The sequence below is a fragment of the Euphorbia lathyris genome, chromosome 3, assembly GCF_963576675.1.
Source record: "Euphorbia lathyris chromosome 3, ddEupLath1.1, whole genome shotgun sequence".
Lineage (NCBI taxonomy): Eukaryota > Viridiplantae > Streptophyta > Magnoliopsida > Malpighiales > Euphorbiaceae > Euphorbia > Euphorbia lathyris.
Window position 1 is genome coordinate 38,591,457 of NC_088912.1, and position 11,908 is coordinate 38,603,364.

Genomic DNA, 11,908 nt, shown 5'->3' on the forward strand with positions numbered 1-11,908 from the left:
TCTCCTAGAGCTAATCCAGGGAGATTCGCCAGCCGACTTCCTTTGCTACGTGGCATACTTAAAGGCGAATGTTTCTTTTGGTCCTCATGATAATATCTCGATGTTACCAGAAATGGTGTGATATCATGTGAAATTGAGTCAAACTTAATGAATTAATTCAAATAAGATTTAACTAGAATAAGAATTATATTTTAATTTGGTGTCATGTTTTGTTTATATTTTTTTTTCCTTTTTGTTTTGTGATGTATCAAAAGTTTGGAAGGAGCAATGTGTTATCGCACTCCTAGAAATGGATGACTTAAATTGGAAAAAAAGACAAACAAATTTGTGGTTTCAGACATTAGCGATTTGAAGAATTTTTAATTACTCATGAATTAATGATGACCACGTGCTCAAATCACTTTTTAATTATTTTGGGGGATACGTTGATTTTATGATTTGGTGTAACACATTAATTTACGGAATAAAGTTCAATTAGGTACCTATTGTTTCCAAGAACTATAAATTTATTCCTAACATATAAAATAATTTAGTTTTGATATTTTGAAAAAAATATCAATTTTATTTTATTTTTATTTGTATTTAACTGTCTAATCAGACCTTCCAAACAATTTTATCGATAAATTAAAACAATTTTGTGCATTTTGTTAGGCTGTTTGTAACTAGAGTTGTAATCGAGTCAGCCTGAGTTTTAGCCTGCTCATACTCGGCTCGTTAGAAAATTGACGAGCTCGAACTGAACGTCTAGTTCGTGAGCTGCTTGCTTGCTCTTTGTTTACGAATAATTCATTAAATATATTCATTTGGCTTGTTAGCAAATTGACGAGTTCAAGCTCAACGTCTTGACATGAGCTGTTTGCTTGCTTGTTCATGAGTTTTGCTCGTGAGCATCTCGTTAATTCTATTCATGAACTTCGTTTGATAACATCTTATTATGTTCATTTGAAATTTCTTTTACACAAAGCTATGTAATTATGAAACCTAAAAAATTAAAACCTACACAAAATTACATTATTTTACATTTTCTCTTTTTAGAAATACTATTATTAAAAAAATAATCGAATCAAGCTTGCTCACGAACGTGCTCATGAACATTATGATCAAGCTTGTTCATAAACATATAACAGAGCTTTCGAGCCGACTTTCACGGTGCTCATGCTCGGCTTGTTATAAATCGAGTCGAACATAATCGAGCTTTTATCGAGCCGAACACAATCGAGTTTTTATCGAGTTAAATGTCGCGGCTCATTTACAATCCTATTAATAAATATATTAATAACGCAGTAAATATTTTAGACAATTTTTTATGATTAACTAGTGGTTGCTATATTTTGACAATTTTTTGCACTATGTTAATAGTATAATAAGCAGTTTAGATATACCTTTCAAAAAAAAAGCAGCTTAGATATAATTAATATTTTGAAAGATATGAGGTAATAATAGTAAAATTAACCATGAAAGTAAAATTTTGCCTAAGGGTAAATTAGAAGTTGATGTAATAATAGTAAAATTTTGGCTAAGGGTAAATTAGAAGTTGAATGATAGAATTGTGACATGAATAAATGATAAGATGAAGAAGATTATCACATGTGGCATATATAAGATAAATTAGATTTCCTTTTATATTATAAAACCAAACGATAAAGGTAAAGGAAGGATTAAGAGAAGAAATAAACAAAAGGAAGTTGCTGAGTAGAACCCACAATTAGTTAAATGGAATGAGGTTCATGTGAATTAGTAAAAAAGTAAAGATGTGAAAATGAGAAAAATAAAATAAAAAAGGGTGGTATCTAGTCATAAAAATGGTGTTTATATAAAAAAGAAAGGGTGAGCTGGTACCCATCATTTCTTTCCTCTCCTCACATTTAAAGCACATACCAACAAATATGGTAGGGGAGACCCATTTACCCCCAACCAACTCTAACTTAATGCTCTTCCCTTCCCCTTTTTTTCACATTTTCTCTCCTTTTCAACTCTTTCTTATCCCTAAATCATCCATTAACCATTTTCTTAACTAAATTCTATCCATCTCTTTTTTTTTTTTTTTTTTTTTTTTTACAAATAGTAAAATAAAAGTGTTTGGTTAATGATAAATAAGGTGGATTTCCGTTGACCGAATATCTACTTCTTACTCCAAACCTGACGGTAGTCGATAAAATTCTTTCTGTAACAACAAACAGCAAATAATAACATCTAATCAAACACATCTTATATTTTTACTTTTATAAGAGATTCAAACTTTTAATTTCTCATATCTTACGTAAGTGCATCATATCAACCTAAACAATCATAAGCTCTTAGTACTTATAATCTTCTTATTTATTTGGATAACATACAAAAATATTTTTAACATTAGTAACCAAGAGCAATTTTATATCTAACATCATAAATAGTACAATTATATCTCTAATGTTTGTAAATTGGATTAATTTTACCCCTAACTATGTTATACTTCACACATTTATAATCTCATTATTTTCACTCTATTTATGTGTCATGTTATCGTTTATCAGTAAGAGATTAAAGATATGTTTACATACATGAAAAAATATTTAAAAAGTTGAAAAAGTAACTCGTATATATACATGCCTTTGATCTGGTGTAGAATGCAAAATAAAAAATTTCTGTTATTAGGGTTAAATGCATAATTAGTCACTGAACTTTCATAGTTATCTTAAAATGATCACTCAATTTTAATTTGTCTCAATAAAATCATTCAACTTTGAATTTTGTCACAATAAAGTTATTCTTGCGACTTCGAGAGCAAAAAGATACTGAAAAAGTGACGTGGTTGACACATCAACAGTAATCAACTTTCATTATTGGCTGAGACGACACACGACTGCCACCTAGATGACACGTGGATGCCACCTAGGTGGGCGAAACGACATGTGTTAGCTAGACTGTAACCATGTGTCATTTTAGTCAACTAGGCGGACCACGTGTCATTTTGATCAACAGTGAAAATTGATTAGTAATAACATAAAAGCCACGTCATATTTCTTGTGTCTTTTAGTTCTTGAAGTTGCTAGGGTGACTTTATTGAGACAAAATTCAAATTGAATGATTTTATTGAGACAAATTGAAGTTAAGTGATAAAAGTTGAATAACTAACAATGCATCTAACCTATGTTACTTTTTTTCTTATACATGTGCATTAACCATATATTACTAAGAAGTGATAACATGACGCACATTTCTGCAGATATCGAAAAGCCTAACCAATTATTTACTCAATTTATTTTCACAAGAATAGCCTTTATAAGTGAAGCCATTGATTTGCTTAATGGTGATTATGTCTATGTCTACTTTTTATTTTTTATTTAAAAAAAAAAAAAAAAGAATAGTGGGTTAAAAGGGGTTGTTGAACCTAAGATCCCCCTAGTGTTTGTTTGTGATAAGTAAGTAGAATTCCAGATTAGCAACTTAGCTTTGAATTATGGATATTAAATAATAGATATCCAAAGATGGAAACTTTGTGCATTATAAGGTATAATGAAAGTTTAGTAAGCAATATAATTGATGTTTCATTGTTCTATCTTTTGTTTTCTTTATGAATTTTTACCAATATCTATTTCTTATTCATAATTATAGATCAATAATAGTATTCAAGAAAATGATTAAGCACCAACACTTTCTTTCTCATTAATCTATTTTCTAACATAATTTCAACTAAATGCATAAATTTAGTCATAATAGTTAACGGATGAGAGCGAATTTAGCCTTCACATTAAGATTAAGATTACATTGTTGTATACATGGAGATTAAATCAGTTAAGTTTGTAGGTTAATGGAGATGGGAGTTAAAGGAAGTAACGGAAAAAAAAAATGAAAGTTAAAAGTTAATATTTTTGATGAGTTTATAAAATGTAAATGAGAGTTAAAAATTTAATTTCATTTGAGAGTTTAAATATGAATGAAAGTTAAAGTTAAAGTTTATTCTGCAGCGACAAATTTTTTAATGAAATTTCTGTTACTTCCATTAAACCTCAATTTGGATATTAGGGTTTGGAGGTTAAAAGAAGTAAGAGTTTAACTTCCTTTAACCTTTATTTACTCTAAAAAAAACCTCTCAAACAATGTTAATATGATATTTTACATTCCATTACTCTCATTTACCTCCATTAACTTCCTCCCAATTAAGGGCTAAATGCATATATATCTTCTTTCAAAAGTTTATTATATTCTATTTAGGGTTGTAAATGAGTTGAGTTGCTCGTGAGAGGCTCGACATTTGACTTGATAAAAATTTGATCGTATTCGACTTTATCTATAAATGAGCCGAGCTTGAGCACGACAAAACTAGGCTCGGAAGCTCGCAAGCAAGTTTGGTTATAGGTTCATGAACAAGCTCATGAACAAGAAATGCTCATGAGTAAGCTCGGTTCAATTATTATTTTTAATAATAATATAACTACATAGTTTTGTATGAAATTTTAAATTTTAGTTTTGTAGGTTTCAAAACTAGATAGTCTCTATTATTCTATTAGGTGAGCTCGTTCGTGAACCAAATAATAAGCAATAAACAAACTATATTTGCGAGTAGATTATTTATTTATTCATGAACTTTGTTCGTGAGTTTGCTTATGAAATTAATTAATGATTCGTTTAAGAGTAAAGTTAATGAACAAAATTAACGAGTTGCTCGCGAGTAAAGTTCATGAATCGAATTAAAGAGCTGTGCACAAGTAAAAGTCATGAATAAAATTATGAACAAGATTTTGAGCTCAAATCGAGCTTGAACTCGTTAAAGGATAAAACTCGGTTCGACTCGGTTACAATCCGTATAATTACATCTTTTAAGTAAGTTGATTTTATGTAAAAAAATGTTGATTTGAGTGATTGAGAGTTCTTTTTCAAGAGGATGGATGACGAAAACTATTATTAAGGTGAAAACCTAATAAGGTGGTATGTTTTTTTAATCGGTGCTCTATTACACTCGATCCACTGTAAAACGTTCTAAATGGAATGACTCTTTTAGTTAGGCTGCGCCTCGACCCGAGTCTCTACGTCCGCTCTTTCTCCGCCCGCAATCCAAGAAGTTGGTGTAATTATTAAAAGAATTGTATCCCCTTTAACAACTTCACCCTACTTGAATTCAGATTCAAGTAGATGGTATACAATGTCAGTATAATAATAAAAGTTATTTTTGGTTCTTAACTATCAGCTTAAATTTTAAATTTAATTGGTTCCACAATATAATATTAGAGCCTATTGAATTAAACAGTCGAGTCTTCAAATCTTGACAATTTTGTTTATTGATGAATTTAAACATATAATACGATGGACTTGTATTATACACGCTTCAAACCTAAAAGACATTCGATGAAAAATAATAATAATAACTACTCCCTCCATTCTCAAATAAGGGTCCGTTTGTTTTATCTCATGTTTGCTGTTGCTGTTTGCTGTTTCCTGTTACGGTTTGCTGTTTGCTGTTTGAAAAGGCTGTTGTTCCAAAAAGCAGGGATTCCCTGCTTTTATAAAAAGCTACTTTTTGCCTACAAAAGGCAAACAGGAGGTGTCTAACCAAACACCTTAAACTCTCATTTTCAAAGTGAAAAGGCAAACAGGAGGCCGAAAAGCAGCTACCAAACACCCCCTAAGTGTCGTTTTAGAGTTTTCACACAAATTAAGAAACACAATTAATATGCACTTAAATTAATAAATTTACATGGATTAACTAAATAAAAATTCTCTCTCCTATAATGGTTGGAGAAAAAACTTTGAAAGCTTAAAAAACACATAAATCAAGACAAAATTTAAATGCTTAGATCAAAAAACTATACTAAATTTTATTGAAAAACGAAAACGACACTTAAAAAAGAACAAAAACAATTATCTAAAACGACACTTATTTGAAAATGGAGGGGGTATTATTATAGCTTTAGTTTAATTGGTTCCTATAAAATTAGCAGGAGCTTTCATCTGATTATTTAATTGCAAATTCATTTTTAATTTCTTTTTTCACTTTATATAATGAATGAAGGCTAAATGAAGGCTTTATGCATCAAAAGTCTCTGAAATCGGTTAAAAGAATTAATTATTTGAATTTATAAAGTATTTCATAGTGATCACTATTAATTAATTCCTCCAAGTTTATTAATTTTTTTTAGAGAAATTGAAACACCTATTGTATAAGTAAGTTTATTCAGTAGAGTATGTTCGATTAATGGATCATTGTAAATAAATTGATGAAATTAATAAGTTAATTTAAATAAATTTATTGATAAATCAGTAGAGTATCTTCGATTATTTAATGAATTTATATATTTATATGATATAAAAATAATAATCGTACTAAGTTAATTGGCTCTATAAATCGTATTATCATATGAGAAATTCAAACCCCTAGCCGCATACAATCATGAATGAAAAAGGGTATATCCATAATTTTATCAAAGAAAAAAGAAGAAGGGTATCCATATAATATATTTAAAGAAAATATTGCTTGCATACAAAAAACAAAATTACCCAAAATGCAAGACGACAATTTTGCTTCTCTACGCCTAGAAGGAAATCTTACAAGAAAAACGGCAAAAAGAGAAAAAAGAAAAAGAGAAAAGAATGATGGATTTTAATGCAAATATGAAAACATTGAGGGACACATTTGCAAAATAAAACTATGGTATTTCAGTTTTATAACGCAACACCCTCTTTCTCTTTTATCAGCTAAGCTTCTCTGTTACAAAGTACAAACTATCTCAGATAGATTTCTCCCTTTTACGCTCGCCGGAATCCGGCGATATGTTCGACGGCAAACTTTTCACTGTAGTTTCTTCGAATAATCTAAATCCAAGATCCGAAATCTCTCTAATTGTTTCCGGTACGGTCTCAATTTTTTATATTCTTTATCATTTAATTCGTACTTTTAACTAGCTTTATAATTATCGCCCGATTAGGATCCGAATTATTTTCATGATTTTGGATTTGGATCGGACCTTAGAAGCTACAATCTTTGGTTAATTAATTAATTAGTTCATTCTTTGATTTGATTACCCGTTCAAGTAATTTATTTGTGGCTCAAAATTTGTTGTTTGTTGCTTCGTTTATTGTTAATTGACTCTATGTAAAAACTTTAGGTAATATTTCCCTTTGGATTGCTGGAAATCAATTGGAAGAACTTCCCTGCAAATCTTGGTAATTCGGTCACATAGCTGGGTTCTGTTTTATCTTCGTTGGAGATTGTTCTCTCTATGCGTTCGATATGATTGCAAGATTTCAACTTTTTTCATCTTTTTTATAGCTAAAGTGAAATAGTAGCCCTTTTTTTCATTTAATTTCTCTCAAAAGTTGGTTCGGATGTGGGAAATGGAGGCATGCAATATTGATTTCTTGAATTGATGGAAAGGATAAACAGATGGAGATTGATTATCTTCAGAGATCGGAATTTGTTTTCAGGGTACTGGGAGCATAATCAAAATCGGTTGTATAAGTGCGATAGTCTGATAATACACCAGGATTATTTTTCTTTTTTCTTTGGATAATATCAAAGATTGTTCAATATACATAAAACAGCTTGTTTAGATTATAAATTGATGGAGGAAGAAGAGGAAGTAAGGAGTTACTCAATAATAAATACAAGGGGAGGAGTAAATGATGGTCGCTTACGATTAGGATCAAGTGATTCTCTCCTCCCTGGTCTTATTGATGATGTTGCATTGAATTGTTTGGCTTGGGCTTGTAGATCTGACTATGCTTCATTGTCATGTATAAACAAGAGATTTCATAAGTTAATTGGAAGTGGAGATTTATATGGCTTAAGGAAGCAATTGGGAGTAGTGGAGCATTGGGTTTATCTAGTTTGTGATCCGAGGGGATGGGAGGCATTTGATCCTGTGAGACAGAAGTGGATGGCTCTTCCCAAGATACCTTGTGACGAGTGTTTCAATCATGCTGATAAAGAGTCACTAGCCGTGGGTAGTGAACTGTTGGTTTTTGGGCGCGAGCTATTTGAGTTTGCTATTTGGAAGTATAGTTTGATTCGTCGGGGTTGGGTCAAGTGCGAAGGGATGAATCGCCCACGTTGTTTGTTCGGATCAGGGAGCTTTGGTTCTATTGCAGTTGTTGCAGGAGGGAGTGATAAGAATGGAAATGTTCTGAATTCAGCAGAGCTGTATGACTCTTCGACAGGCAAATGGGAAACGCTACCTACTATGCATTCACCGCGTAGATTGTGCTCAGGTTTTTTTATGGATGGCAAATTCTATGTGATCGGTGGTATGTCAAGTCCCACTGTTTCATTGACATGTGGGGAGGAGTATGATTTTGAAACAAAGAAATGGAGGACAATAGAGGGGATGTATCCAAATGTTAATAGGGCTGCTCAGGCTCCTCCACTCGTCGCAGTTGTCGATAACCAGCTTTACGCTGTTGAGTATCTAACTAACATGGTGAAAAAGTATGACAAGGTGAAGAACACCTGGGATGTGTTGGGGAGACTTCCTGTGAGGGCTGATTCTTCAAACGGTTGGGGCTTGGCATTCAAGGCCTGTGGAAAGGAACTTCTTGTTGTGGGTGGACAAAGGGGACCAGAAGGCGAAGCTGTCGTGCTGAACTCTTGGTGTCCGAAGTCGGGGGTGAATAATGGAACTTTGGATTGGAAGGTTCTTGGTGTGAAGGAGCATGTTGGTGTGTTTGTTTACAATTGTGCTGTCATGGGTTGTTGAGGATTCATTTAGATTGACTCAACAGAGAGAGGATTCAGGTTACAGCAATCTAACCTGGCCTTTTTAGGGTGCTTCCTGAATGTTTATTTGATTGACTAGAATTAATTTGTTACTGAGATACCGCTTCTCAATATGAGAAATTTGGTTTCTTTTTCTTTAACATCCTTGTATTTTAGATTTGTGTGTTTCACTTCAAAGTTTCTGCTCGCGCATTTCATTTTCATTTTTTTCCCCACTTGTTACGTTCTATTTCTGATCACAGCTAATAAATTGAAAACCATTATTGTTCCACAGTTTAATGTTAGTATCTTGCACAAACACCCATTACTTGTTTATTCCTTTTATGCAAATTTGAATACATGCTTCTCTGCAATTGATATGTTATGAAACTGATCTTGGCATAGCTGGTCTATCTGTATTATCTTGAGACAGTTTTGAAACTCAAGTGTGAATTATGTTCCTTGTTTTCATACATATGCATGCTCCAATGACATTTGTTCCGTATCGCATCGATGATTCGTATGCGGTCGCTCGATTTCTGTTGTGGCAGTTGGTTGGGAATAATTTAGTTGAAGTTTTGTTTGATTAAAATGATTAGGAATGGTTGTGAATGCAGGTTGCTTATAAAAGAGGGTAACTGAACCTGTAACTGATTAACGATAAGTGACAACATTTCCTTGTCTTTGCATCCATCATCTTGCCTTCTTGTCTCTTGCTTGTTCTTTCTTCTTGAATTTTGTTACAGAAGTGAACAATTTGCATTATGTCACTGCACAAACATTGTTCATATCAAATTTGGAAAAGAAAAGTTCGAGCTGTTTCATTTCTTACGTCTATGGAATTCTGGATTTATGACTATGTTCGAGCTAGTAATTAGTTTATGGAATTCTGGATTTATAACTTGTTCGAGCTAGTTTTAGTACAAGTTAGGTGATTTTCTTTCCGAAATAGTTGTTAAACACTTATATTCTTCTATTGAACGGACATTTAATATATGTAGTTGTTCACAATAGCTGCTTTAGGTCTTGGTATGTGCAACTTTGATAAATTAAAAACTCAATTGGATGAATTAAAAGGAGCAGTGTTGAATTTATTTTTGGTAGTAGAAATTGTAGATTTTGTAGGGATAAAAAAACATAAAAGTGGGGTTGGGTTGTATTGTTGACCTCCTCTTCAAGTGTCCTTTTCAGAATTTTATTTCTTTCTCTTTTGTATATTTTTGACATATTCTTGTGATTTAGTCTATCACTTCCAATTTACATTGTGCTCTCATAACTAATCCAACTTTCTTCTGTCTGCTATTCTTTTTTCCTGCCATAACTTTTGAATTTAGAGTAATCCAAATCCATAAAATAATCAACCTCTTTTCAAATTATCATCAACTTCACAATATTTTAAGTTATTTTCTTAAAATTCTTGTGGTTTAATTTAATTTGTGAAGATAAGTTATTTTCTACTATTCTCTTATCACTATTAACTAAATTTCATATACATGATCAGCCTTTTAATGGTAATAAATACTATATCCTTCTTTGAATATGAAATTGTTAGCATTTGTTAATGATATAAACAAGCAAATAGGCTGATATTAAAAACATATAAAATTCAGGAAAATCTGAAAGCTTTTTTGGGTGACTTTGAAATGTTATTGCAGATCAAACAAGAAAATCTCTAGAGGAAACATTTTTGTAGATACAAATATTTTGATGTTTCAGTAGTGAAACTGAACCCATATTCCATCTCCAAACACTAAAAGAGAAGCATCAGATTCTGTAATCTTTGCACATTTTCAGCAACTAAATATCTCAAATTAACTTCTCAAATATATATTATATATATAGACTTGTAAGTTAGGACAACCTAGTTTATTAGATTTTCTTTCCATACTTTTATTGCGGATGATATAGATATGGAGACAAGAATAGTAAAATACCAATGGTTTAGTTAAAATTTAAATCTATTTTGAAAGAATAAAGTAATCCAATTCTAATAAAAAAAAAAAACTATATTTTGAGATATCTCATTCTTTATATAAATGTTTTACCAACGCCTTACGGGAGTTTCCCAACATTTAAAGTTTAAATCTATTTTGAAAGAATAAAGTAGTCCACTTCTGAAAAATAAACTATACTTTTGAGGTAGTTTATTCTTTATATAAACGTACCAACATCTCACGTGAGTTTCCCAACGTCTAAAGTTAGGTAGTTTATTCTTTATATAAACGTACCAACATCTCGCGTGAGTTTCCCAACATCTAAAGTTAAATCTATTTTGAAAGAATAAAGTAGTCTACTTCTGATAAATAAACTATACTTTTTGAGGTATTTCATTCTTTATATAAACGTACCAATATCTCACCTGAGTTTTCTAATGTCTAAAGTTTAAATCTATTTTGAAAGCATAAAGTAGTTCACTTCTAATAAATAAACTATACTTTTGAGGTATTCCATTTTTTATATAAATGTTTTACCAGGGTTACACAAGAGTTTCTCCAACTTCTCATAAGAGTTTCAATGAAGTTACGGAGTGTCACATGACTTTCATTGAAGTGATTTCAAAAATGTTCCATAGAAATTTCAGTAAAGTTATAGAACTTGACAAAATTTTACATAAATTTCACTAAAATTTTAAAAGGTTAAATTACCATTTTAATAAAATCAAAGATAGCATTTAATAAACTGAGCTATATCATAAGTAAATATATACTAGTTGTATGTCCGCACATTGCGCGGGTATATAATAATTTAAATAAAAATCAATTTATAACCTTAAAATAAAAATGGTGTATAATGAGAATTAATTAATCACATTCAAGACTATGTTTCTGATATTTTTCATATAAAACAATTGCAGTTTTTCAAAGATATAAAATTGAAAAAAATAAATATATTTTGCAGGTTTAATATATATATAAAAGATTGTTTCCATATTTTATATCACAGTTTGGTATTTTGTATCCTCCATTCATCCTTATTGTAAATATGTAATTAATTTACTTGTTTTCTATTTTCATTGTATCCTACATTCATATTAATTAATCAATTGTGGTATCATTCGAAATAAATCAATTATAAAAATTTAAATTAATTTAATATTAGAGATGAGTAAATGAGTGTCAAATCTATCTCTGAAAAGTATAGTAGTCGAACGTCCTATCTACTATACTGAATTTCCTAGTCTAGTATGTTATTTAATGTCACAGTTTATCAAGCACCTTGATCATGTGTCCTGCTCATGAT

At 30.9% G+C, this 11,908-nt stretch overlaps 1 protein-coding gene across 1 annotated transcript; it reads left to right on the forward strand.

Moving 5' to 3' along the window:
* Positions 1 to 6,664: 6,664 nt before the first annotated feature.
* LOC136222276 (F-box/kelch-repeat protein At5g60570) lies at positions 6,665 to 8,960 on the forward strand. Its single transcript, XM_066009859.1, has 2 exons — positions 6,665 to 6,826; positions 7,083 to 8,960. Exon 2 carries the CDS (start codon positions 7,539 to 7,541, stop codon positions 8,667 to 8,669), a length of 1,131 nt encoding a protein of 376 aa, XP_065865931.1. The 5' UTR covers positions 6,665 to 6,826; positions 7,083 to 7,538; the 3' UTR covers positions 8,670 to 8,960.
* Positions 8,961 to 11,908: the final 2,948 nt, after the last annotated feature.